This window comes from Buteo buteo, chromosome 21, assembly GCF_964188355.1.
Source record: "Buteo buteo chromosome 21, bButBut1.hap1.1, whole genome shotgun sequence".
In the NCBI taxonomy this organism is placed as follows: domain Eukaryota; kingdom Metazoa; phylum Chordata; class Aves; order Accipitriformes; family Accipitridae; genus Buteo; species Buteo buteo.
In genome coordinates, this window is record NC_134191.1 from 12755039 (window position 1) to 12776996 (window position 21958).

At 41.1% G+C, this 21958-nt stretch overlaps 2 protein-coding genes across 3 annotated transcripts in view; one reads left to right on the forward strand and one right to left on the reverse strand.

The window, feature by feature from the left end:
- The window catches only part of UROC1 (urocanate hydratase 1), a 117534-nt gene that overhangs the window by 24915 nt on the left and 70661 nt on the right, over positions 1–21958 (forward strand). The gene's annotated exons all lie outside the window — the stretch shown is intronic.
- LOC142042582 (netrin-4-like) overlaps positions 1–21958 on the reverse strand; it is a 56355-nt gene that overhangs the window by 9960 nt on the left and 24437 nt on the right. Inside the window, exons 4-6 of the mRNA XM_075052654.1 lie at positions 8740–8866; positions 8013–8201; positions 79–292 (exon numbers count right to left, since the gene is read on the reverse strand). Of these exons, the coding sequence (XP_074908755.1) occupies positions 79–292; positions 8013–8201; positions 8740–8866 (530 nt within the window). The remainder of the gene's footprint in view (positions 1–78; positions 293–8012; positions 8202–8739; positions 8867–21958) is intronic.

The following is a 21958-nucleotide window of genomic DNA, read 5'->3' on the forward strand; positions in this document are numbered from 1 at the left end:
GCTGAAGTATTTCAGTTAATCTTTGTTTCATTTCACAGAATCCCATCTCAAAATGAACCCAAAGGAGGGCTTCTTTACCCATTGAAACAGTTTCCAGTATGCTGGTCGCAGTCTCTGGCACAGTCACAAGGGCGACAGCCATTTTCTCCAAAGCCCCAGTAGCCCATGAGACATCTATCGCAGTTGGGGCCCGCCACACCTGGCTTGCAGTAGCAGAATCCCGTCTTGGGGTGGCATCGCCAGCTTCTGCTGAAAGTTGCGTTGGCTGAACCCATTGGCTGGCAGGCGCAAGCTATGGAGATAGGGCAAGAGGTGACTGAGATTATGTGCCCAGGGGTCATCTGGTTAAGTGACATTTTTGCAAGGCTGATAAAGTCGTGCCCTCTTCTTTATGCTCAGTATTTTTAAGTCAGAACTGGTAAACATTGCATTGTCAGCCTACATTTGCAATATTATTTGTGTTTCCTTTTAACTCATTAAGCACAGCAAAACAAATACAACTGGGACTTATTTATGTGTGAAAGTCAGTTCTTCTCTACTACATAAATCTTGACCGTACAGGGTTTTGAAGCGGTGGCAGGAAGCCTCCACTGTGTGTTTATTTTATATGGGCTTACAAGTGATTCGCTTTTAAAGTGTTTTGCAAAAAGATTCACTAGCATGGACAAGGTAAAAAATTATAGCTATTGCCTACATTGTCTTTCTTGTGAACACAGAGATCACAAAACTACTGTTTCCTCTGGGGCTAGATGCGGCTTATGCGGGTGGTTCAGATGACCTGAAACATTTTTTCGATTTCTACCTCTAAAGAGTCCACAGACTTCCTTCAGTGCGAGTTCTAAGGGACACATGTCACCATGCAGTACGGTATGTGTGTAAGGAAGCTGATGAAATTTTTTTGCATGAATACATGAGCAGATTTGTTCTAAGGCAGGCAGACAGAATGAAAGAAGATCTCTAAACTCACTAGACATATTTTACATGTAGCTGGAGATGAGCAAATAGGAGGAAAAAAACCCATATCTTTCTAATGCTATTGCCAGTTTGACACCAGCCTGCCAACTCAAGGCAACTTGGCAGTAAAACAGATAGTACAGCTCCTGTGGGCAACTCTGCCTTCACAGACAATAAATTGTCATAATCCCACACCACCAGTACATTCCCAATGTGACAGCATCAGGGAGTGAGGTGGAAAGTGATGTACATATAGAGGAGCAAAGCCAACACAGTTGACTTCTCTCCATCAGGGCAGAGGCTAGCTGAGATGGTCAAGCCTTGTGCCAACAGCTCTGCAGAGGTAAAATACAGGCAACAAACATACCCACTTTTTTCTGATATTCAAACAAGTTTGATTAAAATGAGAGCTGAAGTGAACTCTAAGCCTTCATATTTCAGTTCTTTTTTGCATTAACAAAGCAGCATGCCCTGGCTTTTGCTTGTAGCAGAGACTGACAAGGAAATGCATCACTACTTCATCCATCTGGAAGAGGCCAGAAATAAAAATCTTGTGGTTAAGACCAGCTTTAACAGAGATTTTCAGTTAAATGTTGGACACCCAAGGTGTTTAGATAGCTTGGATCAGGGGCCAGCCTTTTGGATGCTTATCTGAACCAAACATGATCTCCAAAGCTTTTGAAGTTTGCCCATCATTGCTTCTAATCAAACTACTTTTCTTCATGAGCTCACAGATAAGAGACCAGATGGACACTCTGATTCCACACATCATTTTCCAAGGGGAAGGGGCAAGTATATGACTATAAAGGGTGTTAAGTGTAGCAGGGGCAGATTCACTTTCATCTGCAACCTCATAGTTGGTGCTCAAGAAAAGAAAATATCTTTTGAAAATAGTACGAGAAAAAGAGTGAGCAATTTTGTTTAAAGGACATTTCTCTTATGATCTGCTTACTACATAGTTGTTTTTTTTTACCGTGCCCTGTGTTCTTTATGCCAATATTTTTAATAATATTATTACACTCTGCTGTAGACAGATCTCAGTCCGTTGTTTTCAAGGGACACTAGCACAATAGCCTAAGGACAGAAAATAAGCGTGCTGTCATGGGCAATGTACTCAACACAATGAGCTGGTTGGCGCATGGCAGCAGGCTCGCCTGTTTGCCACAAAGCAGTCTTGACTTTGGGAGCAAACCCAGGGATTTTGCTGTCAGTTTTGGAGAGCAGGTGTAACAATGAAGTGCTCATTAGCACTGACAGTTTCAAAGGCAAGTTCTGATTTGTTGCTGCTCAACTTGAATTATTTTTGCTCAGATTTTTGCAGGGCTGTCTACATCACCCTAAAAGAGGAGACACTTAGTTCCGTCTGTCACTGAAAATGGGTGTCATAGGTTTGAGGATAAGGAGAGGAAACGCACACTTCCTTTACTGCAGACAGGTCTGAGCCACAAGAAGTAAGAGGTTGCCAACATCTAGGTTGGCTTGAATCCAGGTTTCTGATTTCACTGTAATATCTCTGTATGTAGGATCTACCTGTGGAGTTTTCACCTTAGATTTCTTACATTTCTGCAACTTCTGGGTCCATCTTTATTCCCATCTTGTTTTCAGGTTTCATCAGTTAGGGTCACATAACAGATGGGTAAATCATTAGCATCATTAGACTGCCTATCACCAACTGACACTAGATCCTGATTCAGGAAGATGAGACCTTCTCCCATCCTATCCCTAAGGGGAAGTATTACAGTATAGTGACGGACAGCATTGGCAGAAGCTGATGAGGAGGTAGGAAAAAAGTGTTTTGTTTTTCTCATTTTGGGGCTGTGGTTCAGGAAAACTAATGTTACCAAATGAACTGTGGGGCATATTCCCCAATTAGAAACTGGGCCAGTTTCTGGTGGATCAGAAAGCAAGCTGAATCAATAAATGTACAACACTTTCAGATGAGTTATACAAGTGGCTTGTGAACGCTTTACTCAGTCTGTGTTTATTTAGCATTTCAGCTTGGGTGTGTACATTGTCTGGCTTCCAGAGTATTACGGCCAAAATCCCAGTTGTGCATCTAAGGTAACTCCCAAAATAAGAGCCCACATGTCACATGCTGAAGGGGCAGCTGTTGATGACTGGGTTTTATCTGTTTAATAGTACCACAGATTTGCAGATAAACCTCACAATTAAAGAAACATAAAGGCAAGTTTCCAAAACCTCACCCTTTTATATTTCCCAATATTTGACAACACAGCATCTTTCCCTGCTGAGTTTTCCTTCTTTTCTCTTGGCAAAATCTAGTTTTCTCTCCATCCGCCTCCCTGTCTAACAAAACACCAGCCGACATGACAATGGCTTTTTTTGTCAAAGGCATCATCAATTATGTTAGGGACGGTGTGCAGACGGTTCTGGTTCAGAGAAGGCTGGTTTATTTGGGTTCTCCCCTTGACAGAGTGTAATGAAAAATTTCATCATTGTACTTTAGAATTGGCTATCAGTCACAAAATCTTGCCTTTTAGTCTCACTCCTATACTAAGTTTGTTTTGTCAGAAACTACTGTAAAAAGGAGGAGACAAGGAATAATGAAAAATGAATAATTCATACAGCAGTCTCCACTCAAGTCCTCGGTAAATCTGTCTGCCCTCAGCACAGCTGTCTTTCCCATGTAATTAGACACAGATGTAAAATATAATATTGGTTGTAACAATATGGTCCCAACTTACAGGAAAATAGCAAGTGCTCCAAGTAATTCAGTGGACTTTGAGGTATCTTGCCTTAAACTTCTGTCTAATAATACTGCATAAGATATAGCTATGAGCAGACTCTAGGTATTTGATGAAAAACAGGCAAAATGAAAAAATCAAAGCCTTTTGAATCTGAAATACATACATGTGCATCTTTGGAGCATATGACCAAATCAGGGCAATTTTTAAAGCATGTCACATGTGGGGATTGACTCAGCCAATGATGTTTCTTAAATGAAGGAAATAAGATAGACAGCTGTGTGTGTGGTCAGGGCTGATTAAGACAGACTTTGAACCAAGATGTGATCAGGCCTTTGTGATACTACAATTAAAAGTTCACTCCCTCTGCTCAGAAGTAAAAGGATGAGAAGCAGAGCTTTTCAGAGTGTGTGTGTGTGTGCATGTGCATCTGGGCACATTTTCATTTTCAACCCTTGTGCTTAGAGTAAAAAAGCTTGTTTTCCTGGAGACTCTTTTTAATGGGTCTACATGCCTGCATTATTTTTTAAGCTAAGCAAAGGGTGAGTACAAAAGATGGTGCCATTTCAGAAGGATCCCTTAAGCCTCCAAATAAGCCACAGGAAAGAGCCAAGGATACGGCAGCTTTTCTAACCATTGGTTAGGAAACGATTAGGCTTCCGAGTCAAAGCTCCCATACAAGTCTATATCCAAACTGCTTAATCCTGTGTTGTCACCCCCAATAACAGGCAGGTGTGTGCCTTGCTCTGGGGCTTTTTTCATGCCTTCCTTTTTTTTTTAATATAGATCTAAGCAGTGTCAAAACAAGGCTCTGCACACAACCTGGCTCTCATTCATCCCCAGCTGCTAGGAACAGGAGAAGCGAAGGGATCAGAGGCAGGCTACCTCTGCAGACAAAAAGGAATAGCAGATTCACACTTACATGTCAAATTTCAACAGATTTTTTTTTTTTTCCAAGGGAATGTCTTTGCAGTCTCACATTGGAAGGTCAGCAAAGGGTGGTTTGGATAGTGCCAGGACATCCAATTGTTATACAACTTTTTTTTCCTAGCAGTGATTAAGAGAGAATGCTGTTCATTATTATGACTAATGCTTAAAGACTCTTTCTGGGCCTGGGCAGTGTCCTGTTAACTTTCTGGGAGCCTGAGGGGGATGTCACAGCTGAACCTAGACTTTGCTCTGGATGGCAGAGCACTCTTCAAGCGTGCTTTCTCAAAGGGATTAGCACAGCATTTCATTCAGCTTTTTCATCAGATTTCCTTTCCCAGCTCAGTATCTACTGTACACAAGGGTCAAGTTTTGATCTCCCATTGAGGGTTTTTTTTTTTTCCCCTCGGAGTTCAAAATGGGAAACTGAGGACCAGGTTGCTCTCACCAAAACTGTCCATTCAGTCTGCTGTTTGCAGTTTATTACTGCTTTTCAGCACTTGCCCAGTGGGTGGTTTTTTCATTTAGTGTTGTTAGTCTGGCATGGTTTGCGTGGTTTTCTCAAAGTGAGATGATGCCTTGGAATTGGTATATTTAAATCCTCACAAACATGCTAATCCAGAAGTGGCAGCTCTTCAATTTATGATCAGCAGGCTGCAGTATGACAGAAATGTACCTGGTGGACTAATTGTCTAATTTCTTACATATTTAGCAATGCTCAAAACACTGTTTTTTACTGAGTAACCAGAGTTGGGTTTAGGGTCACATAACCTGAACAATTTACTCAGACCACACCAGATTAATAGCAATGCAAGGTTTGCAACCTGAAGGATGGACAAGAGGGCCTCTATCTTACATCCTGCATGAGGCCTTTCAGTTTCATATCAGCTCTAGGCATAAGGAGCTGATGATGGTCCTGGAGGTGAAATCTTCCCTCTATCAAACTGAGTCTGTTCTAACCAAAACAACTTTGCCTGACTGCACTGGTGTTTCTGGTTTTGCTGTCACTGATATAACCAAAGTAGTGAAACGTTCCCTGAAAATTCTCTGCAGAGGTACAGCATAACATGAAGTGCACACTTATACACTGCCTGCAAACCACATGGGGAAGTGTTTGGGGATCAGTTCTTCCATCATACAAAACATTACCCTATTAAGGTAATTTGTCAAATGTCATTGTGGGAATTCTCCTCCTCATCCTCGATAAAAAGAGAAAAGGCACTGACTAACCACCCTCCTCCCAGGTTTCTCTTAACTCTGTAGTTATATCTGCAGTGTCCCTTCTATTTCCACACAAGCATCATGCACACATCAGTCTGCTGTAAAAGCTGAGGCTCTCTAGAGTGAGCTGAAATACCCTTTCCTTGTATCTTGATATGGCAAGCATTCATGCATGCCTTTACATGCCTGTGAAAGGTCCCATTGTTGTGAATCATGTACAGATAGGGTCACGCTTACCTATTTGCAATAATGCTCTATCAAACCAATTAGATTCATCTCAACCAACAGAAACACCAGTGCAGGCTAGTGATCTAGAATACCTCTTAAGTCAAGGAAGAGAAATGGATATCCTCTAGAGGGCAATTCAGCTCATCTATCTCAGGCATTTACATTAGACTTAATAAATCATTCCCTAGAGGTCTCACTGTTTCTCCACTGACTGTACAGGGAGCCCAGAAAAGACATATAACTTTCAGGTGGCTAAAGCAGGATGGTAGCTAATCTAGGCCTGAGTGTGCAAGTCAGAGTGGAAACAATTGCATTTGGGAGCCTTCTGCTGGCAACAGCATGTTCCCAGGTGAAAAGAACATTATTGTGCTTGACTGGCATGATAGGAATAAAGCTCTTTTAACAAGGTAAATTTCTGAACAGTTTTTCTTTTGCTATGCAGAGTATTGGCAGGAGGTACTGAGAGGCCTGTAACCAGACCAGACAAAAGAGGCAGAAGTAGAGTCAAGGTCTGATTTCATCCAGGCAGACTGTTCCAGGGTTTCCACACAGATAGTCTGTATTTTCAAACAATGTTTTTTCCTCTCTACTGCTCTCCAGTGCTCCTTGACTTTAGCAGTTATCTAATATTACACATGATGTTGGTTACTACACCATCATCCTGCTGTTAAATACAAGAGTTCATACACAGATTCTTTCACGTACTATGAGATTGAAAACTAATCTTCTGGCACAACAATTTATTCTAATTACAATGTTTCCCTGTAGCAAATCTACTCAGAGTAGAAACAGGACTAGAAAGGCCACCATAGAACACTATGTAATACAGAGCGAGTTAGATAAGCTCAGCCCCCTCCCTGTCTGCTGATCAGTGTTCTGTGATGAATGTTGTGAAATCGAAAAGAAGGGGTCTGCAGAAGCAGTCTGCGCTGGCAGGATGTGTTACACACAGAAAGTTTAAGCAATGTCGCAGGCCATACAGTCCTAGGGAGAGGAGTGTTTGTAACCTGAGTGTTTAAGAGGAATCTTGATGAAGAACATCAAAGTGTCAGAAAAGCTTCAAGAGCACATGATGCCAGTGGGCATGAGGATAGATGACAGAGCATGAAATTCTCTGTGCTGGCAACTGATGTCTGAACTATGGGGAAGGAAAACTATCCAAAGGAAGAAATGAAATTATGTATATTGTTGGAAATAGCAACCTCCCAAATAGATGCCAGATGGAATCAGATGTGCGAAGCCTGGCAGGATACTCAGGAAATGTTTACACTAAGTAAGGGAGATCTGGGCTATGTTCCAGACTGGCTGGGTGCAAACTACCTTGATCCAGAGGTTGTACACCCTCTTGCGTACAACCATTAGTGCCTCTATGCCCGAGTTACTTCCTAACACATCCTGCTGAAGTGTTAATGAGGCAATTAATTTTGGCAGAGCACCCCATAATACAGCTGTAGAATCCAGAGATAAGTCTGAGTGAGCTCTGATCTATTTGTTCCCAAGTGGATATGTGTGGTCTCATGCTTCCTACACCTCCTACAGCCATTATTATATATATTTATGTGCACAGATGTTGCACAATCAAATGGAATTTAACAATAGCTTACACATAGGCACACACAGTCTTGAGAGATGCAGAAAAAACCAGCTAAATAAAATGTGCCTCAAGAAAAAAGGAACCATAGTATTTTAAATGCAAGCACAAGAAGAAGGAACCTTTCCCCAGAATGCAATGCATTTGGAGAACTGTAGCAGTTACCACAAAAAAAAAGTGTGATACCAGGGGGAGAAATAGACACAGAAAATCAGGAGGATGACCTTTGATCAGACAACTGTAGTTTAGGAAAAAAATACAAAGGAAGGGTAGTAATACTCATGAGTTACTTCTATAGGAGTTATTGATTGCTTTCTTTTAATCATTCTTTTAATGATTCTTCCACCATTCATTTGTCTTCACTGGACGTTATAGTAGTCACTCACGTTTGCAGACCTCTGCAGAAGACATGGGTTTCCCTCTATCTCGGTAATATCCTGGTTTGCACCTTTGACACCGATGTCCCTCTGTGTTATGCTTGCAGTTGTCGCAGACTCCACCACTGCGCTTTCCTGATGCTAGCCAAACACTCAGATCAAAATGGCAGCTGTCAGCGTGGTTGTGACAGCGACACTCTGGTGGGAAACCGGAGAATATATTTCAGGCTTACATAATAGACACAACAATACTATTCAAATGTTATTATTTTCCTACTGTGAATCATGGAGGAAATATCTGAATATAACACATTACATCTGCGTGCAATCCTTGATTTTCATAAAAACTAGAAATTGCAACACAGAGTGGGAGTCCCAGCAGGGTCTGAGAAGCTTGGGTGGTTGTGAGCTGTGTGGTATTCTTACAGTAAATCAAACCAATCTGATGGTATCGTAAGCCCCACACGAAACCCTGGAATGCTAAAACATGGGACGGAGCTGCATGAAGAACAGATTTCTGCCTTGTAAATTCCACTTCCCAATAGCCCAAATGGATCAGCTACAGTAAAACAACATGCATACTGAAGTTTTGCATCGATGACCAGCAGCTTATCCCCAGTTGCTGTAATGGCACCATTAGTGTAAATTGACAGAAGTCTTTGTTGGGGAACTTTGCCTGCTGGCACAGCAAGTGGTCATCCTGAAAGCCTGGATCAGTAAACTCCCTCCCACTTACTTCTGCATTCATTTGGTGCCCCTGTTTTTCCATCTCCTGGCTTCCAAGGCTGATCATTGTATAGCGGTGCACATTTCTCACAGTGGTCCCCTGCCGTGTTGTGTCTACACACACACTTCCCATGGACCTGTCAGGGGAAAGAGAATACATTCAAATAGCTACAAGCAAGAACATGGTGGAGTGCCCAACAGGCTCACAAAGAGGTGGGACTTCTGCACGACTCCCACACAACCGGCTGGCTCTCTCAGGAAACCACAGAGCCTGGAGCTTAAATGTGTAGCTTTATCTCTTCACACAGTCACTAATGATGTAGACTTTTCTCTGTCTTCCAGTTTAAATGCATGTGGCAACAACTTCTTTTTAACTCTCCAGTTGGCTATTTCACTACTAAATTGATGAACAGCTTCTAGACTATTTAAATTGGGTAAGCTGACACAGCTTATTTTGATTCACAAGTTCAGGGTAAGAGCTTGCAAAGAGCCTAAGCAGGCAATCACCTCCAGGCAGTGTCAAATACACTCGTGGCTAGCAGAGTTGAGTCACAGGAAAGCAAAATCTAACTGAGGATGCTGGACCCTGTCTTACCTGACATTAACAGTGGTCTGGAAGAGAGAGTAAATATAGGGCAATGAAATCACCATGAATTATCAAATTATAAATTGTTAGAAGAATGAGCAAGTAATCCTGGACCTCCTAGCACGGTTAAAAAAGTAGGAAAAATGTTAAACCTGGAAAAAATATCAACCAGTATACCCACAGAAAAACAATCCAATCCACACATTCTGTGAGAGGAAGGCATTGATGTATGAAGAGACTTGGGTACAGAAGGCACCATCCTACCAACTTAAATATAAATATATATATGTATATATGTGAAATAGCTTAGCAGAAAAGGCCCAGTAAAATTTTGGGCTGTGTAACTAAGAGCACTGTAACTCCAGGTGCATAGGGAGTTGTACCTGCAATGCTGTGTTCAGTTTTGAACATCTTATCACCAGATAAATGAGAAATTGGAAGATGTTCAACAAAAATGAGCAAAAGCTGGCATGGTTGAAGAATGGGGCTGATCTACAAGCACTAAGCATAAACCCACCTGAGCTAGGACATAACAGTTTACAAAACATTTGAGGGGGAAATAAAGAAAGAAGTGGAAAAAGTCATGACTAAAACTGGCTGAATAGTAGAGTCCTCTCTGTGAATATTTGCTTGAAAAATTACTTGAAAAAAGAACTTGCTTCCTCTGTATTTTTGCCTTCATTGGAACACAATAATGATTTTTAATCATGGAAATATTCTCATATATGTCAGTTTTGGAATCAAGTATTCACACCAGAAGCCTGACCTTGGAAACTAAGCTAGTCCAGCCTTCAAACAGAAAGTTACTTTGAAACTGGTTCTGTTCTCAAGTCATTTCACACACCAGGAATATAATAGCCAGTTCCACTATAGACTGATTTGGTACACAAGATTCCGTAATATCAAGCCACATCCAAGAAGTACTTTAGAGGAGGGTTTCTATGTTGTGGATTTTGGTGGGGATTTTTTAATTAAGCAATAGGATTCCAATAGCTGTTTGCAATGTCTCAGAGAAAGGGTTTCCCGGAGAAATTATCTGGGGAAATACCCAGCATAGAGAGTGGAAGAAAGGGAAAAGTGATACCATAGTTCATGTTCTACACTCATCACAAGAGAAGCTGCTAATTAGTGATATGTGTTTCACATGCAAGGAGACACTTACACTAGAGCAGGAAAGGCACAGAAATCAGGGACTGGATCCTTCTCCTGCTATGCGCTGTTGTGGATGCTAAGCTCTGTAACCACAGTCACAGTTCTGGCCCACTGCACGTTACACAAAAAGCAGAGGCTGAAATTTTAGTTTGACTGGGGTGTGAATTGAATCTAATCCTTTAATCTCACTACTAATGTGAGTTATGTTTCTCCATAGTCTTTCCTGAAAGTCAGACTCTCCCTTTGCAGTCCCCCCCTTCCCCCATCTCACGTAGCAGGTAGCTTGGGATCAAGAGAGAAATGTTCAAAAGAGCAGTTATGTGAATGCACTCCCCTGCCCCCCAGCTCATGTCCCTGCAGCAATTTGCTCTCCGCTCCCCTGATTTCTAATCCTCCCAGACCAGATATGTCATGTAGCTAGCAAAGGGGATAGGCTGCAGCTGATGCCATCGCCCCTCTACGGCCAGCTGGCAGATTTGCTGCTGCACAGAGCGGTTGGCTGCCTCCTCACGGAAGACTGAGCACAGACTTCAGGGTATGCATTTCTGTCAGAGCTCAGCACCAGTAAACCTCAGGAGGATACAGCATATAGCACATTATGTGATGCCTCTCCAGACCTTTGTACAAGAAAGTCATCCATGTTCAAAGCACTAAATAGGATGACAAATTACAGAGACAAAGACAAAAATACTAATAAGCAACGCTGTCGGACTTCTCCCTGTTTGGGTTTGGCTCTTCAGGCTTATAAGTTCCCCTCTGTGGAGGCAGTGACTGCTTTTCAGAAGCAACAGAACACAGAAAAGGACCAGGAGTGAGAAAAGATAAAAATGAGCCTGACCCAGAACCATAGATTTTAACATCCCCAAACTTCAGACACTATCTGAACTTTACAGCTCATTCCAAAATGGATCAGAACCAAAATTTTGGATCCAGTCACTTCTTGGGAAAATGCCAGTGTATTTCAATGCAAAATTTGTCAGTTGGCCAATTGGGGTTTTTAGAAATACATACACAAACTGTGCATTCAGTATAGAAAAAAAAATTACATGAAAGAAATGCTGAGATTGTACAGTTGGGAAATGGCAGAATTAAACCATGCAATCTTGTTTTAGCCTTGAATGACATGATCAAATATTCATTATTCCATGGGACCCTGTGCATACAGTGCACAGCACAGATGGTGTGAACACTCATGAACAATTATTCAGAAAGTAAACAGGAAAATTCAGTGAGAAAGGAAGAGTCTGGTTGTTCTTTGGAGGTAAGTAGATGTGTTAGTTTGCTCATTGCCCACTGGTTTGTTGCAAACTGTAGTTTGTGGAGGTTATCTAGGAATGGCATGTTGTGAGTAGGACAGAAGCATAAAGGAAGCTTCCTGCCTGTGATCCCTGCTATTGAACAGTTTACCAAATATGTGTGGAAGGATGACTGGCTTGGACAAAAGGGTTGAAAAGCCAAACAGCCACGGGAGCCACTGAGCAGGCAGAAGTAAACAGCAGAGCTGGCATGGAACTTTTTTTAGAAAGTATTGGATCTGAGGACTAACCTTTTTTGTATAGGTTTAAGAACAAGGGAAAGAGAATTGATGGGTATTGGGGCAGAGGTAAAGCATAATAGAAGAGAACACAAGTCTGCCATGTGTGTTATATGTGGATGGGTATCTCATGGAAGATTTTTTTTTCCCCCATGGGGAGTCATCTCATAGACAGCATTCATAGGTGAAACCAGCTAAGGAAGAGGGTGCAACATAAGGTGACAAGTATAGAAAGGAGTTGGGTAGAAATGAGCAGACAAACAGCTCGAGTGGAACACACACAAGAAAGGTGATTCATGGATGTAAGTGGCCATTGCAGAACGACTGGTTAACGCAGGAGAAACCGAGTTGTGGAAGAGACCTGTTATACTTAAGTATGATGTAAAATAAGGGTAGGTGAGGTGGCTGCAAGTAATGAGACAAACAATTTGTTCTGTTAGAGAGGAAGAGATAAGAGAGGTAGCCAGAGACCAAAGTTCAGGAAGGAACAAGAATGAAATACAGGAAGCTGTCAGATAAAATAGGAAATGGGATATCTGCTTAGGGAAGGGAGAATGTGAGTGTCACACTCAACACCAACATGAAGAGAGCAAGCATGTCCCTGACTTGTTATTCACTGCTGAAGTAAGTCCACACCTCTCTCACAAAAGTGGGTCCAAAAAAACTAGAAGGTTATGCTCTCTACCGAATGCAAGACCTCAGGATGCACTGGATCTCACTGCAACACAAAGATGATCATGCCAAGGTAGAGAAAACAGACAGAGAAGTACAAATTCAAGGGGACTCGTCTGATGTTTTTCTATGCCCTAGAAAGCAGAGTCAGAGTTATGACAAGATAATGGTGATTAAGGAGATGATTGTCAGGGAGCAGCAAGGACCGGTTGCTCTTTAAGGGTTGAAGAGCTATAAGCTGAGGGTTACTATGTCACAGGCTATGCCCTTACTGAGGGGGCACCATCCTGAACACAGTGGGTGGAGCAGGGAGCTAGTACCACAGTCCATTGACAGCCCCAGACACAGCAAGGGGATGGACCAGGGGCAATGCAGGAGCAGCAAGAGACGGGCCCAGAAACGAGCTCACAAGATGGGTTCAAAGTCCATGCAGGAAGCAGAATGAGAGACAAGCTACAACACATGTGAGGGGCTGCACCAGGAGGGAGGCTACCTACAGCATAGGCCCAAGGTCCATCAGGAGGCAAGGATACAGACAGGCACATCTACAGCACAGCTCAACCAGAGACTGATAGTCCTGAGCTTATATGGAGCCCCCAGGCCAACGGACAGAGAGTGTGGGTAGGAGTCCCAGCTGGGGCTGTTAAAGTCCTTTTAGTGCCTTCAGGACCTTGGAAGCTTTAGGATAACTGAGTACTAGGTGGCATCTGAGAAAAAAAAATGCTTTAGCTTTCTAGATTTGGAGGTGGCAATCCAGGTGGAGGGAGCTTGAAAGCAAGGTGTGAGAAACAGAGGCTTACATGAGATTCATGCCATCAGTTAGGAAATCTAGCCAGTTTTCAGCTAAAGCCCAATTAGTTTATGACACAGATTTATATGAATACATATAAATGTATTGGTACAGCAGGAGAAAGGTTGAGATCCAGGAGATTCCTGTCTCACATCTCTCGTATTTAATTTTATCCCCAATGTTCAATATGTGATGCTGCATCACTCATCATATACTGATCCTTAGATACAAAAGTATCTAGGCCTCTATGGGCTTTTCCACAGTGCTCATTGCTGCAATAGTTGAGCACTTCAGAAATATTATGGGATTTACTTTTATGACACCTCCCTTCATCTGCTTCTCCTCATTACTGTGATAACTCTAGTTGTCTCCAAGGATCTTTCCCATTCGTTGGAGCATCATTGTATTGAGAGTTCAGTTGCTCTGACAAGTTTCTTTGAAAGTGGATGGTACCTTTCAAAGTTATTGTGGGGAGTGGATCAGAGAAATAGATGCACTGGCAGGCAGGCAACTGTGTCATCATATAAACCTCCCTATTTCATAAAACCAGTCTGAAGTACTATGTGCACAACCTGTAATAGTTCGTATTCTTGCAGTCCTGCTTTCTGAGTGCGTTCAACCAGAGTTACTCATGTCACTAATGCATGCTGTGAGCTTTGAAAGATGAAAACTGTTGCTTTAAATACTGATATTCTGGCTGCAACAATCTTCCAGTTTTCTAATCAGCCTTTGCAAAGGGTAGAAGTTTATAGGCCGACATACTTGCAGTTAGAGGATATTATTAGTCCAGGGAAAGAACAAAAATGTTATGCTATACTCTCAATCACCATCATATTGGTTTTAATAGCCACTTGAAAGCAAACTCTGCTTTTGTGTTTTGGTATAGCAGCTATGTTTTCAGGCTGTGGTTTCATGATGTAAAGTCTTTGAGGGCAATCTTGATTTGAGACATTTCTGCTTTCCTTACTACTTCTTTCTATGTTATCACCTTCTGCATCATGCCCTGAGCCATGTGTAGATTGGGCTGTGAAACTAAACCATGTTAAAAAAAAAGTTAAACCCTTTTTTTTTTTCCTTGGCACTAGTATTTTTAATCTGGATTAATTTCCTCATCTGCCTCACAGTACAGTCATGCTGTTACAAGCCTGGTATTGCTGCCAAAGGCTTTGATTTGTACATCTACCACCTGAGCAGCTTTGAATCAGGACACAGAGGAGGTTATAGCTTCATGGATTTTAATGCCAGGATGATCAGTTCCAATCATTTAGCTTGACCTGCTATACTAAGCCATGAATTTCATCCAGTAGTTCTTCCATGGAGCTCAGTAACTTCTGGCTGATTTGTAGCAAAGTAGAACTATATCCTGCTTTCATACAACGGTTCCAAGAAATTACATGATACTTATTCACCTTTGACTGCACAAGTTGCTTCACCTGAATTCTGATCCACAGCTGAGAAAGCAAGTGGAAATTTTCCATCTGTTTGTCCCACCATTTTTTGATTTTTTAAACTTTGTTCAGCTTTGTATAATACCTGAAGGTCTTGCTTTCTCTCTGCACATTTAGTTTCTTTTATCTTTTGTCCTTTCAGTAAATGTTTTGGTTGTTGCTCTTTCTCCTGGGCTATTCTCCATCTATTTTGGGGCTTTTTTCCTACTGAATGAAGGTTAAATTTGGAAGCCTTCCAGAACAGAGCAACTGTTGCTGATTCAGAGAAAATGTTTGTCTTTGGGCTCTGTATTCACTTTGTAATGTCGCCAGAGAAATTTTGGATACAGCAGTTTACAATGACATCAGAGGCTAGTCCCTTACCTGCTTTTAGTAAAACGACTCTTTCTGGGTCATTTTGAGTGGTTAAGTACAAAACAGTGACTGCTATTCTGCTTTGTTTCTCTTACAGTTCAGATGGGCTCTCTTGTCTCTCCAAATGAAGAGATGTATCCATGCAGATTTATAATAAATCCTTCAATATCAGGTCCTGACGAGAGCACATAGGACTTTTAAGAGTCCAAATAAAAAATTTCCTTCAACTTTTTCAAATTAGCAAGGACCTAAAAGAATGGGTGGCTTGGGAGTAAGTCCCAGGTTACAGTGCCTGCTGTAGTTAGATTGACAGTTCAAATTCTTGCTCTAATCAGGAGTGAGAAAAGCCATTATTTTCCTATGTCACTTGCTCATTTCTGGGAAAAGGTCTAATAAGTGTATGTGTCTAAAAACTAGTACACATATGGGTGTTTTCTGAGGGAACTGAATTTCTGGCTCATACTTGATCACTTTGGTAAATTAAGTCTGAGGGAACTTGGCAAGGATAAGTAGAACTGGGACACTTGTGGCAGGGCCACCTGAGCCCATACAGTTTTTGGTCTCCACAGCAGTGAGTGAATGAGCTGCCGCTAGTTCCAAATTCACTGAATAGGTAATGGTGAAGAAAAATCAGTGATAGTGTTTAGTTGAATATTCAGACTGGCATCACTAGGACCTTTATGAACAGTAACAAAAGAACAGGTTAAATAGACTGGAAGAGGCACAAAATTCATGCTTCACATGAGGGAATATAACTGAACCTGTGATAGGTTCAAGACACATCTCCATCCTCTGCCTGAATTCACCTCCACCAGTCTTTACACACATGCCTGGATGTGCCTTAGCCCACATTTCGCTTTGCTTCCTTATTGTTTTCTGAACGCTAGCTTGATTTTTATTCATTTTTGGGCTAAGCTGTCCTCTTATTTTTAAATACAGTGCCAACAACTCCATTATCAATCTGTAACAAACTGCATACAAGTAGCAGCTGTCATGCTGAAATGCAGCCCCTGAGTTACAGCAGGTCACCAGCTCTTGGTGAGTGTCTTAAGAACAGAGGAAGCAGGAGGAAGGCTCAGTATTTTAATAGGTGAATGCCTGAATCACAGCGTAACGAGTAAATACCACCGTTCAAATCTCCTGAAAGTGAATGGCACTAGTGAGTTTGGTCTTGTTCAAGGCTTTGTTTCTGATGCCACTGAACAATCTGGCCTGACTGCCAGCCTTTGCTGTAGAAAGACCTAGAATTAGGTTTCAGGGGAGGAAGAAATGGGAGAAGATCTAGATTCTGATATCTGGATGACAATTTGTGGATTTACAGGTCAGGCATAATGGGTTAGCACACTGTGGACAGTTCGGAGAAGTTTGGACATGACCTGTTCATTCAACAGGCAGAATAATTCTGTCATTTACTTTGTAATAAGTCTGGCTAACTCCAGCAACTGTCTTGACTTAGGTGGGTTTCCACTGGTTAATCCACAGTGGCTCTAGGGATGTGTGATTGAAAATCCGCTCCCAAAGTGGGCCTGTGAGCTCTTCTCTGAATTTTTACCTTTGTATGGAGTGAAGTTGGCAGCATGCATAGCTCCCATTCAAGTGAAATTATGTTGACTAATGGAATAGACGAAGCCAAGAGAAAAATAGTTTTCTGCAACTTCTCTGCAGATGGCTGCAGTTTGGAGAGTGGGGGAAGGGCAGGGCTGAAAAAGGCGCAGGACTAACCAAATTTATATGGAATCTAGGAATGGAGAAAAATGGTGAGAAAGTCCATGATTTAGCAGAAAAATTGTGCACAGCAAGGAAAGGATTCTAAATGCCTAAAGGGTGCAAAGCTAATCACCAGGAATTCCAGCACAGTGAGTGAACCAAAGCAAGGAAGTATATGTAGGATTTTAAAACTTTTGCACTGAGTAATATAGAATTTGTTTATAATCCTGTGCAAAATTTCTCCATATTTTGTGTGCACCTGCTGCCAAATAGTTAAAATGCAAACTCCATACACCCACAAGGTACAACTCTAGAAAGATTTGCTTAAGTTACTGGGAGATTTACTGGGGATGAGTGAACTGGCTGAAAGGCCTTGAAAACCCTTGGTAAAAGACTGAAAACTTTTGTTCTAGTAACACGTAGGTGAGCTGAGGTCAGAAACAACCTGGCAGTCTATTCAGTCTCAAGGGAGCTTAAAAACACAAGGACTTAATGTATGAGGTGAAACACAGCAGCTGCTATGATTGTCACATCACAGCAACTTCCTAGTGTTGGTGGCTGTGTCAAATTCAACTTAGAACAGTACATATTGCATGGAGCTTAAACAAAAGAACCTCAGAATATGCTGTACTATGTAACATCAGAGAGGTATTGGTAGCAAGTTGTGGCTGATAGCTGTGAGATGAAGCAATTATTTCTTTCTTTTAGACAGACACACACAGACTTTTGTAGCTTTAATTTGAAAAGCAATCCTTAAAAGAACTATAATTATTTTACCAGCTTATTTTACCAGCCCTAAAATATATTTACAAGTGTTTCTAATCAAATGTTTCTACTAGCAGGGTTATTATGGTTCTTTCACAGAGATGAAAGTAGCAGAGAACATCACTTAAGTGATTAAAACAACAAAAAACACTATTAATGACAGCAATTAATCAATAAAATTAAAGTATGTTTAAATAGCTCACCCGTAACTGTTGCTTTTAAGAAAAGCTGTGTTTAAAGGCTAATAATGTCAGATAGGAAATTGTTTGCTACCCCATCCCACAAAACAAGAGACGGTTTCCTACAAGTAAGATGAGTGTCTGCATGGGTGGATCTACACTGAGCCTTGATTCAGGAAAGCATTTAGGCATGTGTTTAAACAGGATTCCTGAATAGGCATGTTTTTCTGATTTGGACTTCAGTAGTAGTAAAAGACATTTCCACAACAATAATCAAATGTAGGAAAAACTTGTTGACTTTATAATTGCAGAATTCCTGCTGACTGAGCCACTATATGGGTCACACCATCAAAATTGTGGTTATTCTCTAAACCATAGATACTCAAAACATCATGCTGATGGTGTGGATGCCAGATACTCTGGCTGCAAACCACAGGTTCTCAGTAGAGCTCATGGAGAACCTGCATGGATATCAAGTTAAACACACTGGTTATGACCATAAGAGGGTAGAAGCACAGCCCACACACCCTATGCGCAACAAGCAAATTAAAGATGCAGTATGCCATGGTATATTGTCAGGGTACACCAAAGTAGCCAAATTAGCCATCTTTCGTAAGATGAAATAGCCCTCACAGACTAATTTAATTTCAGAGCTCGAAAGAAGGCAGGGTATGTCCCCTGTAAAAGGGAGCGTGTTGGCCACTGCAGGTGGATGAGTCTGCACAGCAGCACAAAAGTTCTCCTGCTCTTGCCTGCACTACAGTGGGCAGTTCTAAGTGGAAAGGCAGGGGGTGGGCAGAACACTAAACCATCTAGGAATGGGCCCTGGAACCATTTTAGACCTAACATTACCTGAACCTTACCTGAATGTCAGTTCAGAACTAGGTAAACTACTGCTTACATGTGTCCCTGCTACTCCAGCTGAAATGGCTGTAATGCAAAGTAGTGCTGATTCTGTTGGGAGGGGAGGACAATCTTGTTAAAGCCTGTCTAGTGTCAAAGAGCCAGCAAACCCAGAAATGTTCACAAAAGCTGTGGAGAGGAACCCAGAAGACAGAGTCCAAATCTGTACTGAACAGGACTCTGAAACCTTTAAGATCTTTTCATCAGGACTACTACTACAGGTTTTGTGCAATTCTAGGAGATACCTGATGTAGCATCTGAGTCAAAACTATAAGAAACCTAATCAGAATGAATAGATTTTTTGAAAGGGAACACCCCAGACACCACCCCAGAGGTGTGCTTGAATTTGAAGGATAGAACATATCTAAAATAAAGGGGGAATATGTACCATATTTTGCCTTGCATTCAATTTTTTAACAACTCAGAAGGACAGGGGTGTTGATTTTGGGGTTGGCCAAGAACAAACTCCTGGCAGTAATGGAGGCATTACTTTAATGTGCCAGCCTGCCTCACAGTCATAGTGAAACTGAAAGAGAAGCATGGGATATATAAGAAAGCTCTTTTTTAGATTTATTTAGGTATTCTTCAGTTAAGATTTCTGGTGACTTTTGTGAAAATATGATAAAATAGGATCTTCTGGATGTGACCTACAAGACAAGTCTGAATATCCTTTTCCAATTTTTATCTAAGTAATTGTTTGAAAACTTAACTGTCATTTAGAGTCACAGTTTTGAAGCACATCTTGCCCTAGGAAACTAGGAACTCACTAAAACTATCCACTAAAATTAAAGAGAACCTTTCCATGATGCTCCCCTGTCACCTCCTTTGTCATCTCTGAACACAAATATCTGAAACTTTCTCATCCACCTGCATGTTCCCATAAGGATTCCTGTGGAATGCTTTGGTCCACTGTGGGTAGCAAAGGTGACAGCAGCACCATTTTCTTTTCATGTAGTTCATGTAATACTTTTTGCTCTGTAATTTATAGGATCTTCTTCTATGTTTTCAGATCATTATGGGCAGAGCTTGAAGTCCATACTCAATTTTAATTTTTGGAAAAAATTCAGCACAGGGATCTATTTCTGGAATTTATTCTGACATAATCTAGAAGCTCTTGTAATTTTTTTTTTAACATTCCTGACTCTGCTCACATAGTTGATGTACACAGAGTAACTTTGTCTTAAACAAAACCTACTCTGAGCTGCCAAATACAACAGAGAGCACCTCCTGCTTCTCTTGAGTGCTGGACATCATACAGACTGGCACAGCTTGGATCAGATAATGTGAAAATTTAGCTGGGGATTATCAGTAGAACTGCACAAGATATTTGAAGAGGAGGTAATATTTGCAAGGGATAAGACAGCCAAGTCACCTAGAAAATTGCTGTAGAAAAACAAGTTTTACCTTATGTAACCTCCATTATGCCAAACAAGGAATCTTACTTAGGACCAGATCCTGCTCCCTTTGAAGTAAGTGGAAAACTTTCCATTTGCTTCATTGTGGAGGATCAGACCTACAGGGAGTCTAGTTTGTCTCTGTAAACAGGATAAAGAAGCAAAAGAAACATCCAAGGCAACTTGTAAGAATTTCCTGGCAGTGTAGGTACCAATAATTAACAAGTAAAAAAACCCTAATGCTTTATACAAAAACATTTTAATTTCCTCTGTCCATACTTACTTCTCATGGACTAGAAAGAAAACTGTGAAATGTTTGGCAAACAGAAAGGACTTTGGTCTAGGCTCTGTGTTCTGTCCATGTGTGCTTTCTACTTTGTAAACTTTGTTCTGGAAGCACCCCTGGACTCAGCTAAAATGTGTTGTCAAAGCAGATCCCAAACCTGACAGCTATTATTAACTTTGTTGGAGCTTAATAAAGAAATAATTTACTGTAGAGCAACACATAACTTTGTACATCCTGCAACAGCAATACAGGTTTACATTCCATTGCATCCAATGGTAGAAGAAGACTAGGTGTATTCAGGTGGCCAAGACCTGGCAGTTGTTTCCCTTATAACGTCATATAAATGCCCTCCATTTAAAAGAAACTGTTTGTCTGTAGTTTCTGCAGCAAAATGCAATCTCAATGATTTCCCTCACTGACAAAGGAGCTACTTGTAAGAGTTAGAATAATAGAGGCCGTGAAATTCAGAAAGGGGAATTTTGTCCTTAGCTATCACAAGAAGCTATTTAAGTTGGGTATGACATCTCTGTGTCTCTTTTTTTTGGTCTGAGGAAAGGAAATAGAAAACAAGAAAACATCATTGTCAATAGCAACAAACCCCAAATTCAAGATATGTTTGTCCAGAAGTTTCTTGCCTATTGTTTACAGCTCCCATCTTCATTTCTCAAAGTTTTCCTCCTGTCTGACATGATATTCTCAGTAGTTAATAAGGGAAGTGTGATCTATATAAATTGTGTTGGGGTGGGTGCATGGGTTGTTCAAAAAAAAAAGGCACATTGAAAGAGTAATTATTACTGGTTTGCTGCCAAAAGAAGAAGTCAAAGGACATTTCCATTGGATCCTATGGAAGTCTATTTTCAACTTTGCTGTACTCAGTATTTTCACAAATGACTTATGACCGGAGAGAATATGCATGAAACTATCTAGGATTTCAAGCTATGAGGAATGATGTACCACTTGGAGGTTGCTCTTAAAATTTGCAGCGTTCTTGTATCCATTCATTTCTACGACACTGTGGCATCTGTAACGTTACTTCCCATAGAGCTGTGTTTCCTATTGGCAGCCTCAGTGGAGAAGCCAGAAGCTGAATGGGTTGTCATGACTGAACTGACAGATCCACAGATAAATTGATCATTGACAGACCATCTAGTAGTCATAGATCTTCTAGTTCCTCCAAAATGGTGTTGAAAAGCGTTGGTTCAAAAGCATCAAGAAATTTGCTTTAGTTTTCTCCATTATTTAGCCTCCATATAGTATCAGTCTAGCAGTGTTAGAAGTATTACAAATGGAGCAGTTTTCTTTCAAGAGTAAGAAGAGCAGACTTACAAGTTAGCATAATTATGACTCTTCCAAGACCTAAGTGCAGAATGATCTCAGGTTTTGGGCCTATCCCATGGCAAACAATTACAGTTGTTTTCTACATGGACTTGCTTTTGTTTTTGTTAACCACAGAAAATAA